The 27786-nt window shown below is 38.4% G+C and overlaps 1 protein-coding gene across 1 annotated transcript in view; it reads right to left on the reverse strand.

Moving 5' to 3' along the window:
* Positions 1-27786, reverse strand: part of LOC139732793 (uncharacterized) — a 90336-nt gene that overhangs the window by 21843 nt on the left and 40707 nt on the right. The window contains exons 11-45 of the mRNA XM_071643636.1: positions 25381-25806; positions 24256-24675; positions 22833-23279; positions 22009-22437; positions 21173-21601; positions 19828-20287; positions 18964-19015; positions 18044-18097; positions 17514-17561; positions 17148-17201; positions 16661-16738; positions 16095-16172; positions 15454-15498; positions 14955-15008; positions 13766-13873; positions 13233-13286; positions 12090-12188; positions 11503-11556; positions 11037-11081; positions 10237-10290; positions 9392-9490; positions 8593-8637; positions 7938-7991; positions 7554-7598; positions 7040-7093; positions 6120-6173; positions 5177-5230; positions 4734-4787; positions 4255-4308; positions 3514-3558; positions 2979-3032; positions 2591-2635; positions 1887-1940; positions 1130-1183; positions 67-174 (exon numbers count right to left, since the gene is read on the reverse strand). Coding sequence (XP_071499737.1) covers positions 67-174; positions 1130-1183; positions 1887-1940; positions 2591-2635; positions 2979-3032; positions 3514-3558; positions 4255-4308; positions 4734-4787; positions 5177-5230; positions 6120-6173; positions 7040-7093; positions 7554-7598; positions 7938-7991; positions 8593-8637; positions 9392-9490; positions 10237-10290; positions 11037-11081; positions 11503-11556; positions 12090-12188; positions 13233-13286; positions 13766-13873; positions 14955-15008; positions 15454-15498; positions 16095-16172; positions 16661-16738; positions 17148-17201; positions 17514-17561; positions 18044-18097; positions 18964-19015; positions 19828-20287; positions 21173-21601; positions 22009-22437; positions 22833-23279; positions 24256-24675; positions 25381-25806 — 4361 coding nt within the window. The remainder of the gene's footprint in view (positions 1-66; positions 175-1129; positions 1184-1886; positions 1941-2590; positions 2636-2978; positions 3033-3513; positions 3559-4254; positions 4309-4733; positions 4788-5176; positions 5231-6119; positions 6174-7039; positions 7094-7553; positions 7599-7937; positions 7992-8592; positions 8638-9391; positions 9491-10236; positions 10291-11036; positions 11082-11502; positions 11557-12089; positions 12189-13232; positions 13287-13765; positions 13874-14954; positions 15009-15453; positions 15499-16094; positions 16173-16660; positions 16739-17147; positions 17202-17513; positions 17562-18043; positions 18098-18963; positions 19016-19827; positions 20288-21172; positions 21602-22008; positions 22438-22832; positions 23280-24255; positions 24676-25380; positions 25807-27786) is intronic.

Here is a 27786-nt window from a genome sequence, read left to right on the forward strand (position 1 = left end):
AGAAAGTATGAGCTGGATGGCTCAAAACAAACCATCTTTTCAGTGAGAGAAGGGCAAAGTTCTCACCTGACCACCTGGCACACCAACCGCTCCCTGACTACCACCTTCTCCACGCATTCCTTGGCGACCAGTCACTCCTGGGGGACCAGCAGATCCAGGCTCACCATTAGCACCCTGATAAGACAAGGGTCAAATCACTGCAATCATTCTACTCTGAATGGACACACAATGTCAAACACAAACTTGTTCTCTCTCACCTATGCTTCACTAAGATATCTCAAAGTATCTAAATTACAAGGGGATAAGAAATGGTAATTTGATTTCTTTGAGCAGTTGACTGTAATGTCTCTGCTCCATACACTACCACTACATCTAAAATAGGTCAACATGACTGAGAACCACATTCTCATTTCGATAAATTTCACAGATCTTAACCTCTGACAATGGCCAGAACTTGATTCTTCACCTGCACCATAAGAAAAAAAGGTGAAGAATATGACAATGGTAAATATAAAGGTGACTCTTTCAACTTAACCTTCTAAAGACATTTCATCTCTGTCATTTCAGGAAATTGATCGTATTCATTACCATAATTCCACACTTCTATTGACCTTTGATGTTGATTCAGTTATTCTTCTCAGTATTTTTTTTTTTTTTTGCTTCATCTAATCATAACATCTACACCACATACAAATGTATAGTTTGTAAGTTGTACAACAAAAAATTTAAAGAAACTCTTTCATTTAACTTGCAAGAAGAACAAGGTGAGAAAGATGGAAGGACAGACAAATGGAAGGCTGTAACATATCACCTTTTGCACCTTTCAGGGGACCGGCATAAAACATTTAATGCCTGTTTGCATAATTAAATTAATCTGATCTATATATTATACAGGCGTACTTTGGATATAACACATTCATCTTGAATGAACACTCTAAATGAAGGTACTTGTATGCGTATACAAAACCAGGAAGAGCCTTCTAAACAGTAAATTCTTTAAAAATGCTCATTAACAAATTGATATCGAATCATCTCTAATTATTAATATTCAAATCCTATGCTATTCATTCATAATTCCAAAGACTTGATTAATAATTATGACTATGAGAAAAGGATTGGTCCAACTCACAGCATCTCCTCGTACACCTGGTGCTCCAGTCTCTCCACGGTTACCATTGAAACCCTATGAGAAACATCAAGGAAAGGATGAGGAACCACTCCCTGCACATACACCAAATTACAAATAGTCTTTTATTGACTTGCAAAGAAACTCAGGTCGCCCGGAAGATAGAGTTAAGGGTTTTCTGCAATCATTAGACACCTTTTTTTTTAAACGATTGATTGATTAATTAAATGATTGATTAAATGATGATGATGATGATGATGATGATGATGATGATGATGATGATGATGATAATCATCATCATCATCATAATAATAAGAAGAAGAAAAAGAAAAAGAAGAAGAAGAATTCCAATTACTTTTAAGATCATTATTATTATCATCATCATTATAATTACCATTACTATTATTAATCAATTTGCAAAGGGCACAAACTATGTACATATATTTTATACTGCAAGAGCTCCTGATGAGCTTCACGATATTGTTAACAATTTTGAATAAAAAGATGTGTTCTTAGTCTTGATTTGAATAATGCTTTGATTGGGAATTTCCTTATTTCTGGGGGCTACACAAGCAAATGTTCAATGTCTTAATTCAATGTTTGTTAAACATTTTGAGACTTGCTGAGCAAAACATATCTGAACAACTATGCAGGTTATGAGTGTGTTTGCAATATTCCAGGTAATAGTTCTGTAATACAACCAGGAGCTTGTTAAGTTGACCATAAATTAGTGTAACTTATATTTGGGTTTGGTGCTTACAGCTTCTCCTTGGGGACCGGGTGATCCAGCCTCTCCTGGCATTCCAATTGCTCCCTGTAAGTGAAGTGAGATGTTTAGAGTTAAGACTATGACTCACTGACAGATTGCTTTCTGTCTTTCTCTCTATCAAGCAGCACAATACAGATGAGATGCGACCTTTTTATACAGCCATGGGGTGGGTTCTGCAGGGTCTAGACACTTCATAATACATGTATGTATCACAACTGAAGTTTGGTGAAGTTTAACATGCAAGAGCATAATCAACTGAAATTCAACTGTTTGGAATTTGATCTTTATGTCATTAGTAAGTAACAAAGACTGAAGATTTGCACTGCAGACATCACATGCCATTGCAGTGAACAGCCTTTGTTATTCCACTCACGACGGATAGAAGAGTAATCTTGAAACAGCCAATAGCTAGAACCACAAGTGGAAATGATGCAGAATGAATTGGTATGGCTGCAGAGCAGGGGTTTTTAGTAGCCTTTGGAACAGACTCCAAAGCAGTCTGTAGCAGAGACTGTAATTGTGAAAACTGATGTCCTTTAAAGAGCATCACAATAAAAATCTCCTTTATGGCCCAGAAAAATAAGTTTGCAACAAGCATATAAGAGTAGAATCGGTGTGACTAACAAATCTCCCAAAAATCAAAATGACTACGTTCACCTCTCCATCTCTTTAGGGAACATTTAGTGACCACTTACCATCTCCCCTGGGGGGCCTGGGGGTCCATCGTTGCCAGGGCTGCCCTATTGAGAAGAGAGAAGAAAACCATACAGACCACTTCAGCTTCTAATCTCTGCAATTTCTACACTGAACAGACATTCAACCATTTTTTTCCATTCTTTTTCAATACTGTAATAATTAATCTTTCCACTTAGACTTTGAAATGAATCTGTTTGCTCTTTTAAACTGACTTCTCTATACACACTTGGACAATTAACCTCAACAAGGGCCATGACATGCATGTGAAATCAATCTATTCTACATTCAAAATAAAATTCCAGGGATTCATCAGCACAGATTTCTATCTAGGGAAGCTAAAAAACATGGTATCTCAACTGCACAAAACAGTCAAAATGAATAACTTACAGTTGGTCCTGTCTTGCCATCATTCCCTGCGAGACCATCTTCACCTGCAGCTCCCTGGTTCAACAAAGAAAAAAAAATGACAGAGTTTAGCATCATGCAATTTCTTTTGGTGCACGAGAGAATGAATGATTGGGTATATATTTTCTTTGGGCAGACTGATTGACAACGAAAAGGAATGAATAGTTACTATTCTTTACCCATTTTATACTGAATTCTGAAATGCCCATAGACTTAATGCGCAGGTCATCATGTTCCCATATGGAACCGGTTAAGCTCTATACACCTTTGCCCAGAACAAGATCTGACCAAGAACAGTATGCAAGAATAGGAAATTTTATGTTTAAAAAAGAGATTCGAATTCATTGTGTGCATATAATTATTCTGAAGGGCTTTCTAGTTTGCAATTCTGTCTTCCTTCTTTAATGTTTATGCATCTCTTCTGCACAAGAACAAGCTCAAAGGAGGGGGATACCATACAAGAACAAGTTTTGATAACAAAGAATAAATAAAAAAAGACATCCAAACATTTACTTACATTTGGTCCAGTGCGGCCTGGGGAACCTGGCTCTCCATTTACGCCCTGCGCAAAGAGATGATTAGACACAAGTGGTTTCATCATTGCTTTCAGACAAGAACCAATTTGCTATCTTGTTGAACTATCACTCAGTACAATGAGGTATGTGAGCTGAACATTCAAATCAATTACTTTATAAAGGTCCAGTTTACTTTTGGGAGTACTGATTTAAAAATTGTCAAGATATCACATTTGATGCATATGTGTAGGTCTGTTGTATCACAACACATCCTACCATATAATAATTTTGCAATAAAGCCTAAAATATGAGGAGATATCTGTGTTTTTCCCAATAAACCAGAACTGTAGACGGTTTAATCAGGAAACATTTTTATTATAACTATTGTTCACATTTTGTGTACTTAACAACACTTAACATCGATTATACGGACTCAAATTTTTACAGTAGTTGTTTCTAGCCATTACTTACATGTAAGAACTATTTTGAAGTACTAATGCTGGGTTTTGTTTCATCTGCAAATGGTGAATTATGCCTTTAAGTAAGGTGCAAGTTTCCATGATATACACCTGTAGTCTCCATTTTATGAACAGACTACATATGACATTTCATCTCAAACATTTCCATTCAGTATGTTTGTTCACTAAAAAAGAAGGTGGCATATAAATAAACTGTACAATGATATAACAATGACGAAAAGTTTCATAAGTTGGACCTTGCCAACTTTGAATGACTAAACTTACCCTAGATCCTGTCTCACCAGCGGGGCCCTGAGGTCCAGCTTCTCCTGGTTCACCCTGTTTTAAGCAAGAAAAGTGAATGCCTTATCAATCAAATATAACCAGCTTAAATCAGCATTCATGTCTTCATTATGCAAGGTCAGCTTCAAGCAAACTTAGAATACAAACATAATGTGTGTACTCGTTGGAGGAGGGTAATAGGTGTATGCAGAACACATTTGCCTTCTTTCTTTTTAATTTGGCCTCATTCATGTGTGTACCAAGTATGAAATTATAATCAATTATCTTAGTGAGGCTCAATGTAATATGAACACAGGATTTCTAAATTGCACAGTAGACTTTCAAGAAATGAAGAACAGGCAGAGTGGTTGTGACTTAAATATCTGAGACTGTACATCATTTTTGTGTTCTTGTGGCCACTCACTTAGTGATGAGATTAAATAGGTTTGGGTGATTAAAAAAAAAAAAAATTGTTAACTTACCATGAATCCTTGGAGTCCTGGAGCGCCAAGAAGACCTGGACCTCCTTGGGGTCCCTAGAAATTAACATCAGGATACATCCATTACTAACATTACTGCTCAGCATACTCATGATAAATAGAGTTCCCTTCTCTTGCAGAGTGAAGGAGTCATCTCAGCTGGGTACCTTAAAATTATCCATACTTTTCGGAAGAGGCAAAAATTGAGTCCTGATTTGGCTTTTCTCAAGTCATCAGTGTAATGACTGACCATGTGGACTCCTAATACTGGTGGATAAAATGCAGCAAGACAAAAAAAAAATAAAATACTACAATAATTCTGAGTAAGTGTTAAAAGAGTAATACCCTGGTTTTGAGCTGGTGGAGAATTACCCATTGTACAAATTATACATTCTTTAATCTACTACATTAAAGACAAAGATATATGAAAAGCTAGGCAAGCTTACTGTTGCTCCGAGTGGTCCACGGGGTCCAGCAGGTCCCATGGATCCAGTTTCTCCCTGTAAACATTAAGAAAACCAGGATCGTGGCCTTGAGACATCTTAGTTTTGTCTATGATATGAAATGACAATTCCTTACCAATGAAGAAAAAAGAGAGTTCATGAACACTTCAAAGTAATAAAAGAAACAGATATGCTAATATAAAACCCTTCCTGTGATTCACATTGAGTCAAGAATACTCTTATCATGTGACCCCTGAGAGCTAAGGGATGCCTTTACTATGACACACCAATGGGCCTAGCAACATCTTCACCTTGAAACTTGTAGGAACTAGGAGACATCATCTTGATACATCTGAAGGCAAGGCACCTTCACCTTGACTTCAAAGAGGGCCAGAAGAATTAACCTAGATACACCAGAGGATTTACAGAAGGGCCAGATTGGATTCTAAAATATAATTATTTATGACTACTACAGTCACTTAGCTGCATTGCTACTAACTGAAGCAGCCTGAGCTCATTCAGACTAGCACTTTGCCATAGTTGGTATTAGTTTCAAAGGGTCAAATGAAAGACTATCACGGGAGTCACAAGAGAGCAATTGATTCAGCAAAAATCATGTTTCTTTCTGAAGCCTCAAAAGAGACGAGTGTATATCTCAATGTGATTTTTGGCAGAAACTCATGAAATAAATTGCAACAATTGATTACAGTGTGGGGTTTTTTTCCAAGACTTCTTAAATAAGAAATAAGAAATAATAATAAACGAACAGGAAGACAGAAGAAGAGACTACATGCCCCCTTCTCCCTCTTCTCCCTCTATTTCAAATATAATTTTACAATGGCTCTCATGCTGGGTCTCTTTTTAGTACTCTCATACATCAAGCTCTCTTCCTCAGATGGACTTTAATTTACACCAAAGTAATAATGAACCAAAGAGCTGAACCTACCTGCTCTCCTCCATTTCCTACAGGTCCTTGCTCTCCACCAGGTCCACGAAGACCCTGAGAAAGGATGAAATCACATCATCCCAATGTTAGGTTCACACTAGACCTACAGCGATAGGTTTTACAACCACCTATCACAATATATTTCAATACATGATATACTGTGTGCCACAACAAATGCAACAGTGACCCAGGCAAGTTCTAATTTAAATAATCAAGAACTCTTCAGCTGTTTCCATGAAGTCAGAATAAAAAGGTTTCCTCAACCAAGAACCATAAAGAATGTTAAAAGAAGCATCCACAAGGAAGTTCCATGCAGCAGAATCAAAGGATAACTGCAAATACAATGATGAATTTTAGACAATTGATATGTTATCTATAAAAACTTCTTCTTCTCATGGCATCAAGAGAATAAAATACATCTTCCTGATTAACAGATCATTTTGCTTAAAGAGTAAAGAGCATGTAAACAGGTCTATGAGTGGTTGGAAACCATAGTGACAAAATGAGACATAAGTTTATCTCTTCTCAGTAGACAGGGTAGTGCTTTGCAACTCTGCAAAAGATGAACAGGCTATTTGCATGACAGAATTCAATATTTTTGTGAGTTGTCAATTTCTTAAATATCAATTTACTCACTGAATTTGAAAAAATAAGAACACTGCAAAACTGACTACATGAACAGTAGAGAGATATATCAAATGACACAAACAGCTTCCTCTCATATGATCTCAAACATGTGCCAATTCACAGTACACTAGCAGTTGCAAAACTAACTGAAAAAAACAACAACAAATGAAGAAAAAAAATGTTTGCAAAGGAGATGAAGTAAAATGTCTAGTAATCAACATTACTAGTTTGGGTGATAGCCACAGGTCTTTCTCTGACAGCATACGATAAATGTTTAGTGCTTAGAATCCTACCCTAGCTCCTGGAGCACCACGGCTTCCTGTCATTCCTTGGTAACCAGCGATACCCTGTGAGTGAAAATAATCAAGGTTAGGATCAATTAATAGAATGAATCATTTCAACAGAATAAAGATATACAGATGTCATTGCTGTCCTCCTCACACTCTATGTGCTTTTTTTTTTCTCTATGTTCCTTCACATCTTTGCATTTATTCCTCCTTGGATTATTCATCTGGCATAATCACAAGTAGCAAGATATTGAAAAAAATGTTACGAACTCTTAATAATGGGTTAATTCATTTTGATTTAAAATATGTCAAACAGAATATAGAAATAAAAGTACCGAGATATTGAGAATGCTCCGAACTCTTCCTGGGTTAATTCATTTTGATTTAAAATATGTCAAACAGAATATAGAAATAAAAGTACCAAGATATTGAGAATGCTCCGAACTCTTCCTGGGTTAACTCATTCTGATTTAAAATATGTCAAACAGAATATAGAAATAAAAAAAGAACTTGTACTTACAACATCTCCTCGATCTCCTGAAATACCTGAAGGACCTGTCACACCCTATAAGAACAAAAAACAAAACAAAACAAAATAACAACAACGAAAAAAACAAGAGATAGAGCTCAGTCATAGACAACAGATTAGATGGAATGATACACATCAGCTACAGTGAAGAGCATGTTACACTGAATACAGATAAAACAGGCAAAAATTTAATCCTTCAAACATATAGCCCTATCACTGAATTAAAGGTAAGCATTTGGCACCATATTGTTATCCTTAACCCGTTGAGGACGGACTGATTTTGCCACATCACGCATTTCCCAGAGACACCTGCCCGAGTATATCAAATTAAACGTAATCACAATTTTCATCCCAAAATGAATAAACACTCCTTACCTGAGATCCTGGTGCTCCAATCCGTCCTGGGGCTCCAACTTCTCCAGCTGGTCCCTACAAGCATTCAAATGAGATGACACTTTGGTTTGCTCAATTCTTTTGCTTTGTGAGTCATGATGCTTTTTTCCTCCTCATTAAGTACATTGTATCAACCTCAGAAGCATGTATGAAACAAAGCTTCCAGCATCCTTGGGGCAGAGGCATACAAAGTCACATATAATAATAATGTATAAAACAGCGATGCATTGTTTTCTCTTCCTACACAGACTTCTTGCATAAAAAATTAATACTCTTCCAATAAGAGTGGAAAGGAATATGCAAGAATTTGGAGAAAAACAATCAGTGATCTACACGAATACAAACAGTTAGTGGTCTTTAGCAGAATTCTACATTTACTAATTCAATCAATGTGTTTCACACATAGTTGATTCCAACTCACTACAAATACTCCACGCTTAATGCAACAGGTATATTTTTCAGTGAGTTGGGTACAGATTCTTGGAAACTGTAGTGATAGAAAAGTGATGATTGTGCATCATTTGACATGATAAACTCCCTGCGTGCCACATTCATTTCCTTTCCACAGGTTTGTGTGTCAAACCGGTGCACACTTGACTCACTGGTATTGAAAGGATTAAAAGGTGTGGTGTCTTACCATCTCTCCTGCAATGCCACTGTCACCACTGTTTCCTGGAACACCCTACAACATGATTCAGAGATGCAAAATCACACAAATTGAACATCACGGGATAAGTGGACAAGAGGAATTCCATAAAAATGATATCATACATCTAAAGCCATATTCCACAGTATGCCATCTTATTGTTTCTTGATAAGGTCATACTCTTTGGGGACATTGGGCTAGAGGAGGAAACAAGACAAGGTCCTGCTTCATTCCTTGGGATTTCAGATCAAGGGAGTGCTAGGTAATATACACTGTACTATCCTGACATGTGTCAAGTAAAAGAAAATACGGGTTAGATTATTGTATTCTTTCTACTATGGCACTGACAAAGAAATACGATGTAAGGGAAAATGAGGAGTTACTCCAGTCAACAACATTGCTGTCGACGCCACAGCTGATGTGATTCAGCTTTGAGAGATTTAGGTAACGCCTCTAAATCTTTTTTTTTCAGTGAATTCTTACAGACTCTCACATTTGTCATCGGATAAATATGAATGGGACTACTCCTACATTAGGAGAGTTGTTGGGTCATAGTTGTTGTTGGGTTGTTGTTTTTTTTTCCCCCAAAGCAATTTCATTTCAAAAGGGATGTAGTTTGGGGTTACTTGGTATTCTATAAAAACAAACCATCTTGCATGATCAATAACTATTGATAATAACAGAATGGAACAACAGCCAGTTTGATTCAGTCAGTGGTATACTTTTCAACTGTCACGTGTACGCTGGAGTGTCATACAAGTACAATAGAGTGAACACAAGATATACTCACAGCTACACCAGCAGCACCAGGAGATCCCCGAGGACCAGTCTCACCCAGAAGACCCACAGCTCCAGTTGATCCACGTTCCCCAGAGATACCAGTCTCTCCCTGTCACACAGTGAATTCAGGAAAATCTTCATAATAATAATAATATATAATAATAAGGTCTTATTTACCCAGGGTAGCCTCTTCAGTGTTGCCACTGCTTTACCAGAGGGCCCTGCTATTATTATTACCCCAGCGTTACCAGGTACCCATTTAAAAGTGTGTACACCTGGGTCGAGAGGGACATGGTGGGTAAACACATCTTGTCCAAGGACGTAAGCACTGGGCAGGAATCGATCTCGGGTCCTCTGATCGGGAGTCTCGAGTCTTCTCCACTGTGCCACAGTGCTCCCACATTACTACATGTTGTTAGCAGAGTACATTGTCTGAGAAAACTATCTAAAAATTCAATGGCAGGCTCATTTTCCAGAATGGTTATTTTCACATCTGCTATCATAATATAACAATATTTATAAACATGATATAAGGCAGATTATAACAATCTTCTTCATAATCTCAGAACATTTGAAGGTCATTAGATATTTGAGACATCAATTCTCAGTTCATGTCACCTATATCCACAATGCAGTTTGCATACAGTGCACTATCACAAAGCACGAATTAAACATCCCTTCATCTCAGGAGCATGAACTATTTGAGCCTTGAAAGAAATGGGAGTAATCCAATATTCCTTTGCACTATTTAACTAATCTCATCTCACGGACCGTCACTCTGGAAGAATTTAGTCATTATACAGCTAGGTATCACCAGCAAGGGATAGGTGACATCTTGAAACTGAGAATACATACCTTGGCACCAGCCAGTCCGGGGGCTCCTGGGGCTCCTAGGGGTCCAGAATTGCCCTGAATATAAAGAGAATAAATCCATTCAAAACTTGCTAGTAGAGACACAAATATATTTCAGAAGGTTTGTCCAGCCACATTGAAAAAGTACAGCATCATTACAGTTGTTACATAGATGACTAAATCATGTGACCTAAGTTTTTTTTTTTTTTTTTATAATCTTATTTACTTAGTATTTTTTTCTCAAGGAATATGAGACCACAAAGGATTCAAATTAAACATTAATTACATTCAATCAATCATGATATTACTACTTGACGTCTGCTAATTTTGAGCAATCAATCCATTGTACAAATCATTTCATCTTGTAATTTCATGAGAAATTATGCTATTCAGTGAGAGAACTTGCCAGTGCGTATGTCCTCAAATTTGATAGATTCCTCTGACATGCAATATCTTGTTCTGGGTAAATTCAACACAAAACTGCCTAATTTTACACTCAAGGAACAGCTTTCCATGTAGAGGATAAACCAATTACCACAAAGTTTAAAATAGTGTAGAAGAATTGCTCTTTCAGAAAATATGAAAAACCCAAGATTGACAAGCTTGACAAGTTTCACCAAATTTGAGTTCTCACATAAAATCTGAGTGTGCCACTTTTTGTTGGCTTTGTGATGCACGGGCACATATAGACTATGCTTGAGTAACTCACTGAATATCACAACCATTTTAATTGTTTTTCTTTCCACCTTTCTAGCTCCGCCATCCATAGCAAAAAGAAGAAATTACAATGAATCAATACTTACCCCAGGTCCCTGTTCACCAGTGGCTCCTGCGGATCCACGTTCACCCTACACCAAAGAGAAACAGTACACAGGGGAGGCTTCATGGAGACCATCACTGAAATCCTTCAACATCATCTCACTTTAATAGTGAGAGAATAGTTTGATGCCCTTTAGCACATAAGAACAGGTGATTGATACTGTGGAAAGCATTATTATTGCAAATAAAAAGTGTTTAAAAAGCACTGGATGAAAGAACTATCTATATCAATGAAAGAAAGTAAATACAGATCTGGCACTACTACCACATATAATTGCAAAAAAGACAAAGTTAATGGCATTGATACTACGAAAAGGAGGAAAAGCTACTTGCACTGATGTAGTAAGAAATAAGGATGATTGACCTTAAGATAGGAGGAACACAACAGTCATGACCGTTATGTTTTTACATCTATAGAATAGTTACAAACTATCAAAGTAACAAACTTACAGCTGGACCTTTAGCTCCACTTGGTCCACTACCTCCAGTAAGACCACGTGCACCCTGTAGAGAAGAGTAAAAGAAATATCAGAAGCATTCTATGCTTTTCTACAGTATGATACAAGACTAGTAGAACAAACTCCAATCTCACAGTCAATATATGAGGCATACAGCTACAGACAATATTAATGATTACTCTCTAACACTCATTCACAGGTCATCCTTAAAGATGGCAGCACAATACCTGCAAATATTCCATGAACTCATCTCTATTAACAGACTAATATGCAAAAATAGCAATATACACATCAGAGGCGTCATCTCTCTTTTTAATCCACACCCCCCTCCCCCCCCCCCCCCAACCAGTTGGGTAGTCAGGTCTTTATCAGGGACAATAGTTTGTACTAAACAATTCATCATTCATTATACGATATGTCATCACATAGCACAACAGAATTCAATAACTGCATTTCAAGTGGCATATCAGATGTGATGTTTGAAACTTTTCCTAAAATTATTCCACCAAGTTAACTCTTTACATTGCAATGGAACCAACAGACAGTGACTTCAGATTCATCCAACTAGTGTTCACTTACAGGGTTTCCTTGTGGACCCATCATGCCCACATCTCCAGTATTTCCACTCTCTCCCTGTAGACCCTTGTCTCCTACAGCACCATTCATTCCACGTCGGCCCTAGAGTGAGAGGACAAAAGAAAGGGATAAAAATCCACCATGTACAACATCATAACTTTGCAGTGCCCTTCACTCTCATGAAGTGATAAAAACCCCTTTTTACTTTACCAAACCTTGTTTGCAAAAGCACTGATCATCTTTGTTTTAGATGAATTTTTATTATGATGATGGTTCCTACTAATGGACTTTGCAAGCATTAGAATATATCCAACAGAAATATAACAAACCATTTAGAGTTCCAGTGATTAAGACTTGGTTAGCCTTTTGTCAAGGTCCTCTCGCTGTATATTGAAGAGAGCCCAGCTGAGTGGGGTAGCATGAGGGCCTTTTGAGATCTGCTTCGCATCCTTCTGTTAGCCCTTTGATTTACCAACTTTTGCTCCCCGATTTCGGGAGCAAAAGTCGATCAATCAGTATATCTGACTGTCCAAGCCCGATTTGCATATGGCGAATGCTTGTCACAGACCTCCATAGGTGGTCAGTGATGAATGTGAATAGGCATGACAACACAGAGATGGAGGATGTGGGGAGCGCATAGATCCACTTTGTCGACCAGAACCCGTTAATATGAATATTCAGTAGCGTTCATGTGTCATGAATAATAATGTGTGAAGCAGATCTCAAAAAGGCCCCCGCGCTGTCGAGCTCGGCTCACAAGAGGGTCTTGACAAAAGGCCGAGACTTGGTTAACTTCCAAGTGTGTCTGTGCAGACATCTTCTACCTTCAAGAACTAAAAGATAATTTTTAAATTTTTTTTTGAATAAAAAAATAATTTCACTTCAATGTGCAACAACATACCAGGATTGAATCGAAACTCAGCAGGCAAAATCAATCTCATCTCATTGGTAGGTTTACATGAAGAAACTGTAAAATCCTCATCTTAAATAATTTCAATCATTTCTTGAGATAAAATTCTGTCTTTCTTCTCACAAACATGATATGACCTAACATCTTTTATGAAATAGCTGGGTGACTCTTATTAATAACATAACATCAAACTATGATGTATTCAAGCTGCATGTATCAGAATAAGTGTCACTCACAGTCCATCCTTTGTGTCCAACAGCACCATGCATTCCAGGCATACCAGACAGACCCTTGGGGAGAAGAAGAAAAAAAGTAAATAAAAGTAATGTTGGGAAATATTTCGATGTGTTTTGAAAAAATATCAGAGAGAAGGTGTATAAATAACAATTGCACTTTTCAAATGATCAATTGAATTAAAGTAATTAAAGTAATTCCCCAGTTTTCTTTCATGAAACTGTACAACAATTACACCTTATCTATTGTAATATCCAATATAAAAAAAACCCCACAAAAACAAACAATCAAATCTACTCAACACATTGATATCTACAAATGACACTTCTAGCTCCTTCTCAAATACCTCAACAGAAATATTGACCATGTTATTACTGCAGGTGCAACTGTCATAGAAGATTGGATATCTATATCAAACTATCAAGGTTCAGTATTAAAAGTACTAGATTTCAGTGACAATTTGATAGTTATCAAAATGTATAAATGTATGAATCGAGGACTCCTTAAGAGAGTAGCATAATACTGAGTTACTCACAGGTCTTCCTGCTTCTCCAGCCATGCCCATTTCTCCTGGACTTCCATTCCTACCATCATTTCCATCTGCACCATCTTCTCCTCTTGGTCCTCGCATGCCAGAAGAGCCCTTTACATGAACATAAAAAATAACTTCAAGGAACACTCCTCACTGAACAGACATACCACCTGACACAACGACAAATTTTGCATCCAGATAGACATGCCACTACCATCTCAGTGATTACTTTACCAGAAAAACAAAACAAACAAACAAACAGAACAAATATGTGCAATCTATTGGAAATAACACAGAAAATTGAGTACAGTTTTTCTGGTACTCACTATTCAGAATGGTTGCTGTTTCCCCCCCCCCCCCCCTCCAATAACTAGGCACTCTGACATATCTGATATGTATCTTAATTTAAATGGCTCTAAAAAAAAAAAAAGAAGCATATTATGACTGTAACTTTGTCTATAAAATGCCTGTACTCTCAGCATAGAACTACTTGAACTCAGGTGTTCTTGTGTGACAATGACCAAAGATTGATAACATTGCATACGATGCTTTCCATTGAACAGGGTACTTATGAGATGATAATATCACTAATTCCATTGGTATGTGTATTTCTTAATATAGCCATTTAGGATTTCAGTGCATGAGTGGCTTGGAAGGGAATACGTAGTATTTATTAACAGATCCATTTCTCAGCTTGATATAATAAAACAAGACACCTGATTGAAATCCTTCTGTACAATTTAGAAAAACATTTTTAATCATTTATGTTAACCATCAACCAATGTCCATGTAATTCACTGTTCAAATATTTCTCAGGAACTTTGTTCAAATGGCTTTCTGTTATATCCTTGTTTGAAAAGGTAGTGCAGAAATAATGCAAAATCAAATCAAATCAATACAAAACTAATAAGAGTAAAAAGCACAATGAAACATGTCATGGAAAGTTTACTCGGCACCAGGCCAAAATGGAATACTTGTCATCCTGAAATAATGAACAATCAAGAATTTGTTTGTTTCTTGCTCCCTTTATTTCAGAGTGAATTAATACCCCGTGCTATGGTTCACTCTGAAGTAACTTTTAAGATATATGACCACAACTCAAGATCCAGCTATGAGATTTCAAATACTGCCAATCATTTTTCTTAATCAGAGAGCTGCTGAAGACGCACATGACATTTTTTCATAGACTTACCATAGATCCTGTGGATCCTGGAACTCCTGGGGGTCCTCTCAATCCCATTGGTCCCTGTACAATACAGCCATTCAAGAAACCATCAAAACAGTGAAAACAATAGAAACTACCAAAGCAAACAAAAAAGAAAGGAGGTACAAGGCATTACATGATCAAGATGAATAGAAACTTATATTAGAGTTATACATAGAACACTTAACTGATTAAAATTTATCACAGAAATGGAAATTATGCCATGAAATTTGGAAGAGAAGCAATTTTTGTATGATCACCTTTAAAATTTGAATGGTTTTACTTCTTTTATTGCAACTGACTAGAAGAGCACTCAAAACCAGATTTATAATCTAGTGTAGACTTCTACACAATGCAATTCTGTTGTAGGTATACATGTACTTATTATCAGGGCACTCAATTCAACACACTCCCAATTACACGATCAAGGCATTTGAGTACAATTAGATGCTCCCTTTAAACTACCTCAAGAAACAAGTAAACTCACCCTAGATCCACGATTACCAGAGTAACCAGGTGATCCAGGTCGTCCCTGGGAAAGTTTGATAGCAAGCAAAGAACTCTGGTTGAGAACATACCCAATATACATGAATATCAAAGACACGGAATGAAATCACAAAGCAAAACTTGTCAGCATATCACAATTCAATAGACAAAATTTTCATTCAATAGACAAAATTTTCTACGTTTAACTGCATGGCCATAATCCATATTGAGCTAACCCTCTTAATGGTAAAAACTGATTTACTTGATGCATACATTTAGTCACGGTACACACAACTACAGTTTTATCTTTATGTTTGTTTTTCTTGCTACAATAATACAATGCGAATTGACAACCAGTATTTTTTTTTCCTGAATAACGTAAGATCGAAGAGAATGCTTAGCAATGGCAGAGTCTGGCTTCAGAATTTCATCTCCCCAGTATGGCTGCTATTACTACTTAGTCAAATCTAACCACACCTACAAATTTGTAAGCCGTAATGAAAAAAAAAAAAAGCATAGTGATAACCTTCACATTTCAGAGCACAGTCTTTCCTGATTTTGCAGTTTTCTTTTTTAAAGGTACATAAGCATGTTGCTATTATTGTAACGGACTGGAAGCAGTGCATATAGATTTGTACTCACTGGCAACATGTTTTGCATGTATGGGTAGGAGAGCGCACCATAGTTTGGTCCTTTGGAAACAGTAGCAGCAGCAACAACCTGACGAGGGAAGAAAAAATTGGTAAGAAAGAGATGGTTTCAGGGAGGCAGAAAGTCCCACTTCTCCAGCACAACTTCAAAACTAACATCACAAACAAGGACTTCCTTAACTGATTTTTAACAAATTATATATTTCTTGTTTAATTCAACTTTACCAGAATTCCAGTGACTCCAATAAAAGTCTAATGCTTGTAACCTCTTGTTGATTGATATAGGTGTACTAATACTTACTCCTAACAAAGCTTCATCTGGTTTATGTAACTGATAACAAACCTCATTCAGCATTATACTTCATAATTCAAATATTCTGTCTTTCTTTCATTATAGAAGTCTAAATCATAATAAGAACCTCATAGTGGCAATGACTATCACAAAACTGCTACTATGAATACACATCAAAGTCTCAGCTTTATTTAACGAGAAGCAGAAGAAAACACTGTAGAGGGTTCACTACTCATGCAGCCCTCAAGAGGTCTGGAGACACCTACCTCACCAGGGGGTCCAGGAGGTCCAGGGGGACCCATGGCACCAGATGGACCAGAACGACCAGCATAACCATCTTCTCCCTGCAAAATGACAAACAGAATTTATTCTCTTCATTTCGGAGATATATTTGCAGGTGTTATGAAACATTGCTCTTGCTTTTACCAGAAAGAAATTCTTACTGGTGCACTTGCCACAGGCAAGGTCACATTAGCTGTAGTATTAGCTAGGAACAGCCACTGTTCAATACAGGTTATATTAAACATTCAACACTTCACTGGCCCTTAACTGTCAGGTAAAGTCACTATTGTTACCGGCTAATATCTGGGAAAAGCAATAAGCTTTGTAGTTGTGTAGTATACACATGTATTACAATATCTTTGATTCATTGTTCTCACAAAACACCAATAAAACTGCAATATAGTGTCTACTCACTCGCACAAACTGCATATAGCATTTATAAGGAACAAAGTTCGAAGAAAAAAAACTTACACGGTCTCCAGGAGTTCCAATTAGTCCGTCAGGTCCACGTCGTCCACGGTAGCCCTATAAGAAAAGTCAATAAGATACAGTTTGGAAAGAGAAATATGCAAGGGTGGCATTTACAGTGTATCATCATGCACGTATATCAACTTTAAGAAGAAATTCATACAGACACGCATACATTTTGACTTCTCATTCAAAGTGAAGGTATATGACTGCTCTATAGCAGGCAGCACATTACTCTCCATGGCTGCATGAGGCTTTTGCCACAACACTAAATCAATCACCTAGGCTGCACACATTCAACATATCAATTTGTCAAATAAATGGCAGGTTTCCACAACAGAAATGAAGTTGTAGATGACAGGAACTTACAGCAGGTCCAGGTAATCCAGGTCTTCCCGGTGGTCCAACCATGCCAGGCTGCAGGGAGAAAGCAAACAATCACTTGTCAGCATAACGGGGACACTTTATGGGAACATATCCTTGGTCCAATGTAGAGGAGCATCAGAAAGGAAAAAATCATTCATGACAAATTCATAGACCTTCAATACATACAAAAGAGGACCTTCAAATAGCATCCACATATATATGTTTAAAGTGTTCGAGTGGAAGATTATCATAAACTGCTGGCTTTTCCCATTGCCTTGGTATAATTGAAGGAATCAATCCTAGATACAGCAGTACTTTACAATGTGTTTAAATTGCCTTAGGTTAAACAATTACCTCAATGGTTAGCCAGGAACGCTTCTATCTTTATCAATCCACAGCTGAAGCTGTCATATCCTCATTGGACCGTTCATGAAGTTGTCTCTCAAGTCTAATATTACTGCAATAATAACAACTACAGCTAGAAATCAAGTCCTGACCTCCTGGAGCTGGAAGAAAAACTATGTGATACTTACTGGGATATTGAATGGTTCTCCCTTAGCACCCTTAGGTCCAGGTCGGCCTGGTCCCTAGTGCACAAAGTTGAGACTTCTCCATAAGCAATGTCTACACATTAACTCTTCAATTCTGCATACATACTGTATAAGCTGTTATTTTCGCCAGGGTTTAATTTTCACAAATTTTGCGAATCACAGCTGGACACAAATTTAACAACACACAAAATTGTCTCCATGCCCTTTGTTAATAGAGCATTACATAAGCGTCGGCGTCGATTCGCGAAAATATCTGTACGCGAAAATAGCAGCATATACAGTAGAACCATCTATGAAACACTTTGCAAAACTTGCAGAGCACTTTGTGACTGAAGGTTCTAACAAAAGACAAAGCTAAAGAATAAAAAGAATATTCCTCCTGTGCTTATTTTTCACCTGCATTGAGATAAGTGCAATTTTCCGACTAGTTTGATATCAATTATGAAATTCTGTAAAATAATAGAGTAAATGTGAGTTGGACATGGCTCAGACAGAAGGCCTGTGGAAAGCCATATGGGAATAAAACAAAATGAAATCCGTTTTGACTGCTGCAATATTCGATATCATCCAAAGTGACAACATCGCAGCAGTGCAAAAATTACATTACATTTAACAATCATGTGGAAAAGACATCAGCAGCAAAGGCGAGACAGATTTATTTTCAAAATTTCTTGCCATAATTCTTCACCTCATTGTCTGACATGGTTACTACTAACAAAAACAACACTGATGATTTTTCCCCTCCATCAATACCTACTTTTAGAGCTTTTAGATGAATGTTTAGGAATGTGCATTAAGCACATCTTTTTCGATGAAGTGACACTAAAGAGCATCAGTTTTGCTGGTTCCCCCTACGGTCCTGATTATTACTTATCTTCATTTGATGGATTCGAATTACTCACCAGAGGAGGAGCTGTTGATACATTGGAAGGCCAGAGCAGAGAATCATGGAAAGAAAGTGACATTCATGATAAGTATATTATTCTGTAAAGTAGAAATGAAAAACACATTTCCCTTTCACCAACATGCATGCATGAACTCCACTGTTCATGCATATGATCAACAATTAAATAATGTGGTTAAGAATGACATGCCAACAAGAGAAAAAGTCTAGGCATCCTTTGGTAGATGCCATCAGCATGCATAAATGCAATCACTACCAATCAAACCACAACTACGTGTATACTTACTCATGTTCATATAGCATACTCATGTTCATATACTGTTCATGATATACTGACACTAATTAATCAGTTTATTCATGCAATTGTTAGGTTTTAGATTTACAGATGTTTCAGACATCACAGACAGACAGACAGACAAAAACTCACAAACATGTTCATGCAACATAGTCACATGCAGTCAGATGTTAGAAGGGAGAAAAGAAGTGTGACAAATCTCCATTATTGCATCTCTGTGCAACAGTCACTTTAAGATGCAATGCAGTAGTACTTCTGGGGTGAACACCCAACATTCTAACAACATCCATTCTAAATCTCTTCTCAAATATAAGAACATGTATTAAGCATGCAAGAGAAAAATTCTTAATCGTCCAAAATCTTACTACCAACAAACATCATTCTTTTCTTTTATTGCCATTAGCCTTGTGGCTTTCATAATAAAGATTGTTTGCATCATTCACCTGTAACATCAATACTGAAATGTCACTTAAGTATATGTGAACTTAACAAATATATATACCTAAGCATTTTGATAGTTGAATCAAATTACACAGACTTTTGATACACATTAAATATTATCCCAATAAACCGATGAAAGGCATGATAAAAGCAGATAACTTACGGGCCTTGGCGCAACGCATTAATTTACAACTAGTGGTGGCATCTTCACGAGTGCCTCTCATAGAGAAATCACTGGAAGCAGCCGGGTTCTTAGTCAGCTCAGCACAAAGATAGTAGGGCTCCACACAGTTGACATCTGCAGAGTCTACAAGGGCCTGAAGGTTGCGGAAGACGATGGTGTTGCCTGAGTCGAGGTCACGGCTAGCGTCTGCGGGATCCAGGGTCTGAGTACGGATGATGTCGCGACGACCGGAACCATCGTTGTTGTTGGAGGTAAATGTTTCCAGACGCCACAAGTTGTTGCCATTTGCATCACCTCCAGTTGGGTTGGAGTTGACCGTGAAGTCAAAGGATAAATCATTTGGTCCGTCTGTCAGCTCGTCGTCCGAATTCAAGGATATGCGGGTGTTGTCAATCAGGACTCCTATGGAATTACACACACGCAGAAACTTTCATCAGAGGTGTTTGAATATAGAAATTTCTGTCATCTCATCAAGATATATCTCGCTTTGTATTTACCATGTTTGATTTTGACATGGCCGTACGTAATTTAAGCAGAAATCAAGCAGTACATTCAGGGTGGGCCTATATAATCACAACCAAATTATGCTCTTTCCAACTCTGTGAACCACCTGCTTAATACACAAAATCATGACTGAGACTGCATAATGTGCCAACGAGAAATCTTAACATCTAGCAAATTAAAAAAATCTTATACACAATGCTACATTCAACAGACAATGAATGACAATTAGGTGTTGTTGTTGTTTTGGTTTTTTTTTTTTTTTTTTTGGGGGGGGGGGTTGTCATCAGTTATGTACTGCTGTTGTTTCTGTGCCAAGGTTGAGGAGATTAAACTAGGTCTTTAAAGGTAGAACATAGTTTCCATTCATGTATAAAACTTGATCTTGCTCTAAAATGGACATAAATGCATAAGAAATGTTTGAAATAATACTGTGAACACAATGTCAGCTTGGAAAAAAAAAAAAAAATGCAAATAATAGAAGTAAATGGATTTGGTCACTCTCCTTGTAAGGGACACTAATTAGAGCAATGAGGAGGCAGTTGGGTGTCTATGGACAATGGTCTATGCCTGTCTATGTTTCTCTTTGGTCTTTAGTTCATACCTACAGTGTTATGTTTTTGCTTTGCTTCTATTGTCCATCCACTACATCTGATTTTCATCTTTTCATGTAAATAAATTTAGCTTGTTAAACCATCATACTATGCATGAATGGACTGCAACATTTCCATACAATGAAACGTTTAAGAAAAGTTTTAGAGGTGACTGTGTGTAGTGTCTACATACCCTCACAGTTGAGTTCAAAACAGTCGGTCAAGACATCCTCAGTTGGGTTGGCAACCATCTCGAAATCAGGGGAGGCATAGTCGCCCTTTCGCAGTTCGGAGCAGAAGTACCTGATTTCATTGCAGGTCAAGCCAGTCATGTCAAAGTTGGTGTCCACTGGTCCATATCGGATGTTCTCCCCAGGATAGGCAGCCTTGTCTTTCTGGTACTGAGTGAAAGTGTAGTCCGTCTGGGGGTTGTATCGCTGACCGCGACCATCAGGGAATGTGCTGCCAAAGGTTGTCAGTTCCCAGAGGTTTGTACCTGAAGCTTTGCCACTGGAGCTGTCTGCGATGGCAGTCATGTCGTACAAGATGCGGTTGTTTCTAGTTCCCTCGTTGACGCGGCCATTGCCAAGCAAGTTGGTTTCAACATCATTGATGATCACAGCTGCATCAAGAAATATTGTAGAAGGTTACAAACAGCCAACTAGGTTAGAAAGCTTCTGTTTGACACTGAGGGGTCATTCTATCAACTCTTTGATGTTAAAAGATCCAACCATTGCTAAATCAATTTGAAAAAATTGTGCTTTCAATAATATTTATCATTCATACCAATGTAAGCATTCAGTTGTTTGCAGATTATACCCATCTACCTTGCAACTTACAACAAAAGGAATCAGTGGCTACACATACTCGCGTATGTGAAGATGTATTGCAGTAGAGAGTGCACATTAAATTGAGCTTACAGGAAAAGAAAGAAAACATAACCATCGTTATGGCATCACAGAAGTTGAAAATCCTATCAAGCAGGGAAGCGGTTCCTAAGCAACAAGAAGAATAGATGCTGTTACTTACGACGGCGACAAGGTTGCTCCTTACAGCTAATGATGACATCACCACCTCCGTTGATTTCAAACTCGAAGTCTGGGCTGGCTCGTAGTCCCTTAGCAAACTCCAAACAGAGGTAGCGATACTCTGAGTCACAACCAAGCTGGGAGAGGTCAAACTCAGTCTCCAAGTTCTGAAGCTCAAGAGGAGCGCCCTCTCCTTCTGCTGGTGTAGATGACTGTCCTCTGGTTAAGATCTGACGCTTGTAGTCCAGACGAGGACCAGTTCCCTGAGGGTTCTGAGCTCCAAACACACCGATGCGCCACAGACCATCTCCGTCGGCTGCACCACTTTCAGGTAAAGTGTCTACATCAACATTAAAGCGGACGTCATCTGGTCTGTCAGCACTCACTGGGCCATGGTCCATATCCCAGTCCAGGTCGGAAAACACAACACCTGTGTGTGTTGTTTGGGGGCGGGAGAGCGTAAAAGGATTTGGTATTATACAATTCAAATAGTCCTCATGTTTTCAACTGCAACATATATTTACTCATATCAAAAAATTGTATCAAGGGGGAACCTCTCTCTTTACTACTTCATTCTGTTTTGGCAGATTTCATGGAAGAAAATAAGCGAATTTTTGGTGGCTGTGCATCGCATACGTGAACATAATGTATTACTTGATTATCTTACTACGATTTGGTGACACACACTTTATGAGTTAAAAAGCAATCATCCAAGCAGGTTAATTTTTTCCGCAAGCAAAGTGTTTTAAATAACTAATTCTAGAATAAGTAATAGCTAATATCACACAATTCAGAGCTCTAAAAGGGAGGAACAGTTTTGCCTACCTTTGCAAGCTCCATCAGGAACCTCGAAACAGCTTCTAAGGACGGACTCATTTGGCACAGCAGTGAATTCAAAGTCAGGTCTGGACTGAGGATCCTTGCTCAGCTCATTACAAATGTACTTCACCTGTGGACAGCGTAGGCCAGTCATGTCAAAGTTGGTAGAAAGGGGCTCAAAGTTGAGTGTGTCGCCTGCTTCCATGACTGGCAGAGCAGCATGGTAGCCTGAGAGAACCTGCTGCTGCTCATTGTGTCTGGGTCCATTGCCATTGGCACGCTCACTGCCGTACTGGCTGAGGGTCCAAAGGTCCACACCACGGACGGTACCAGAGTCTGGAGTAGTGGTGGCCACTGAGTTGTACTGGATGGGATTCTCTGCTTTGCCTTCATACAGCACCAGATCCGTAGGCACGTTAGTGGGGCTGGAGGTTAGGCTGTCCACCTCAACACCTGTGACAAAGGGAGAAAGTTGGGGTATGTGCATGCAGCAGCCATCTGCCAGTATATATCAGGACAAAAGTGCTTTGTCTTTTCCAGCTTCAACATCCAAAGCACTTTATCATGCTAGAAACAACAGATTTGCAGACAGAGTGCAGAGAAATGCGCAGTCAACACAGCTCGGGTGCTTATCAAGGTAGAGTCATGATAATTGACTTTCATGCCTAATTGTAGCTGTGGCTATATGCAAAAAAAAAAAAAAATCCTGACAAAGAGAGTCCATTGCATGATAGCATGCTTCAGATAGAGCTTGGTACGGGAAGGCAGTCAACAACCAAAGAAGTGATTGCATATCCCTCTCAAGTAACATGCATGAAAACAGCATTCATGCAGTGCCCTTAAAAGAGCAGGCTAAGAAAATAATTTTTGATCTGGAAATCATCCATTATCCAGTCTTTGAGAAGTATTTCTAAATGTTGCCAAAAGAAAAAATTAAGACAGGAAGATTTGGGGATTCAGCAAGCAAGGTTGAGAGGGCATCGCCATGCAAGGAACATATTCCTTAACATACAAATGCATTCTCTTTTCAATACCAACTCCAGCACCTTTGACAAACTATTACATTCCAGAATGACTTGTTTCGTTGCTGCTCCACTTCCTAGCTTGTGTCCTGGCAAATTCTCTCCTCGCTGTCTGCAAACTGTTGGTTTAAACTTGCTCTGAAAAATAAGCCAAGCAAGTGAAGACAGAACATAGAATCCTAGAAGAGGGCTCATGAACAACCCATCCAACACCCATTCAAAACTCATTCACCAACACTTCATTTGCCGATGGGCAAACTATGCTGGTGGCCAAGTAGATTTCACAAGATGATTTCAACAGTAATGGAATGGATGTGAGGAGGATGAGATTAAGAATGAAGATGAGTTAGAATCAGATGAGGACAGAGTGACACAGGGTTTGTGATGTTTATACCATGTTAGTTTACCTCTACACTCTTGCTCCTTGCAAGAGATTATGGTGTCTCCCTCGGTGGCAGTCTCAAACTTGAAGTCTGGTGATGGCCGTTGTCCCTTACGGAACTCTACACAGAGATATCGATAATCATCACAGCCAAGCTCATCAATGGGGAAGTTGGTCTTGATGCCATCAAACTCTAGAGGGCCTCCTTCCTCCAAAGGCTTGGCTTCGTTGAAAGGGTCCAGGGTCTGGCGGATCTCATCTCGGCGAGGGCCAGAACCATCTGGTTCCCTGGCAGCAAAGACTCCCAGCTCCCAGAGATCAAGACCATTGACATCAGGGCTCTCAGGGTCAAAGTTGACATCAGCAGTTAAAGTAAGAGGTGATGGTTGGCCGAATGGAGCATCACCCACATCTGCAGTCCAGTCGATGTCAATAGCAGTAGCCCCTATGCAAAGACAAATACAATCATCATGATAATATATCAAAATCTTTTGAAGAGTATGAACATATACATATAATTTGCATTTCATCTTGTCAATGAACACATTTGAACTGTAAGTTGATTTGTGATTAAATCAAAGAAACAAAAACAGACCAACAAATCAACTAATTCTATTCCAGTTTGTCTCACATTTACACAAGGTGAGAATGCATGATCTCATTGTGCTACAACTAACCCACGGATACCAACCTTGTTAACAGTACTGAACCATTCAGAGATCTGAAATAAAAAAACTTCACTTTTTTTTTTTTTTTTTTTTGTGGTAAAGCAGTATTTTTACCTTTCCAGCAATGGACATAAGTGGTGATATAATTTGGAAAAAACAGTATTTTCCATGAAACCTGCATCATTTTTAGAGCAAAAGAGAGTTCCAGTTGGCATCTCTGCTGACCCCATTCAAAAAAAGCTGTCACTGACAGCACCTACCTCACCCAAAAAATAGTCAGTACCGACAAAAACCAAAAAACAACAAGAAAACATACACATACACTTAATTTGAGTGTTTTGAACTGTTGTGATTTCTATTTTGGTCAGTTTGATGGCCAATTCTCTATCATGTGTACATATGTAACAGAGAATTACTATGTATAATGTGCATGACTGTGTACAAATTCACACTATATAAACATGCCACATATTAAAGCATACCTTTGCAACGATCTCTCATATCAATACACTCAGTGGTGACAGAGTCATCAGGGCGTGCCTCAAAGATGTAATCCACACTGGATCTTGGGTTCTTATCCAAATCAAAGCAGAGGTACGAGGCATCTTCACATCGGATTCCAGACATGTCAAAATCAAAGTCAACATTCTCAAGAGGAAGATTTTCACCATCATTGAGGGTAGTACCGGCCTCCTCAGGATCAAGGATCTGTTCAACTAGGCCAGCCTTAGGTCCAGTGCCATCCGGTTTACGACTGCCATAGACACCAACCTTCCACAAGTCATCTCCTTTGACGTTGGTAGCTTCCTCATCAGTAATACCAGTCAGATCAACAGTCAGAGGGTTGTTCCTGTTCTCATAAATGACTTGATCTCCCAGATCAGCATTCAAGTCAGTAAAGATGGCCTCTGTAAATGAGCAAATTGGAAGAGAAGAATTACTATGAGATGCACACAAAAAAGTCCTACATCCCCTCCAGTTTAATATGACATGCTATAACCCTTTGACTTAAACATAATATAAAGTTTTTTGGTGTACCTCAAAAGTTTCCCTGAATTTCCTTGTCTTAGTTTGTGTTTCAGGTTAAAGTACCCTTCATATAACTAACACTGTGAGACTTACTCGCCCCAAAGTGCTCTCATGTCTTAGTAATCATGCAATAATGGTTTCGTACCAGAGCCGCCGCCGTATGGCGGCGAGGTAGTACACGTATTGTACGAAACCATTATTGCATGATAACTGCGATCAGCAGCGTGCAGCCCAATACGCATAGAGCTAACTGCGACCAGCAGCCCCATACGCATAGCTAAATGGGGCTTCGCATTGTAGCTTACAGGATCATGACAGATTTAGCATCGCGGGTAAATATCAACTTAAAATCCAAAAATTTCCTCAATTTGAAGACTTACCAGTTAAGTTGAAGTATTGAAAACAGGCTTCAGGCAACGTTTGGTTTTGCCAATAGTCCCTTTCTGTTCGAATTGATGACTGAATGTGTCTCGGTCGAGAGGACCTTGGGAGAGCTACACTGAATTGACGGCCAGCGCATGCGCACACAAACATCTTATCCGTTCATGGATTTGAAATTTGTTCGCATGTGATGTGTGCGTATGCGCTGGCCGTAGTAATCAGTGTATGTAGCTCTCCCAAGGTCCTCTCGACCGAGTCACATTCAGTCATCAATTCGAACAGAAAGGGACTATTGGCAGAACCAAACGTTGCCCAAAGCCTGTTTTCAATACTTCAACTTAATTGGTAAGTCTTCAAATTGAAGAATTTTTTTGGATTTTAAGTTGATATTTACCCGCGATACTACATCTGTCGTGATCCTGAATGCTACAATGCGAAGCCCCATTACGCTATGCGTATGGGGCTGCTGGTCGCAGTTAATTGCATGATTACTAAGACATGAGAGCACTTTGGGGCAAGTAAGTCTCACAGTGTTAGTTATATGTAAGGTACTTTAATCTGAAACATGGAAATTCGGGGAAACTTTTGAGGTACCAAAGCTTTTTATTATCATTAATACAGCACTTTACTCCAGCTAACAAACTCATTCATCCACATTAAGTGATCCCTCACTTTGACCTTACTTAAAATGGACACCCCCATTTAGGCATAGCAGTGTGTCACTCCAACATAAAGTTGATGGTGATACAACAGGTATTTCAAAGGACTAGCTAACTTCTATTCATGGATATAAAGACAAGTTTTTGTCAACCTTATTTTTGTCTAATATGGTTGAAATGCATCATTAATGCTACAAATATCAGGGATTTTTGAGTGGCATTTTAATTGGTGTTATTTGGCTTGCCCCTGAACATGTCTCAGAGAATATCTGCACAAAAGTAGAGACTTATCTATTCTGAAAATGATTTCATGACAGAATCTCTGGACTTCAAATTCAAATTAAGTACACGTACAGCTAAACTCGCATAAGTCGATCTTCTCGGGACTGAGCAAAACACATCCACTTCGGCGATTTTCGACTTGTGCGAAAGTAAAAAAAAAAATCGACTTATAGTTACACCACACGTACATATGTATAATGTACATGTATGTTGTCTACTCTGGAGCCTAGAGCTGGAGCGGTGTGCCCGATATTTGCCCTTCAGCAAGACACATTGATGCAGGCCAGGGCTCCACACTAATTTTTATTTTGGTGTCCCAATTGGGCCACCAAAATGATTGATTTTTATTTTTTGGTGGCCCCCCCCCCCCAAAAAAAAAAACCAAGCAAAACTAAATCGGACCTACTAAACATAGAAAAATAAATATTAAGCATTACTGAAGTGATACAGGACGGCACCCATGTCTAAAATAAATAAATAGAAAATTTAATCATCTTATACCGTTATTCTGAGTTCTAAGATTTAGCAAATAGGCTT

Source organism: Diadema antillarum, unplaced genomic scaffold, assembly GCF_040938485.1.
Source record: "Diadema antillarum isolate AM-2024a unplaced genomic scaffold, OU_Dant_1.0 seq00000447_RagTag, whole genome shotgun sequence".
Lineage (NCBI taxonomy): Eukaryota > Metazoa > Echinodermata > Echinoidea > Diadematoida > Diadematidae > Diadema > Diadema antillarum.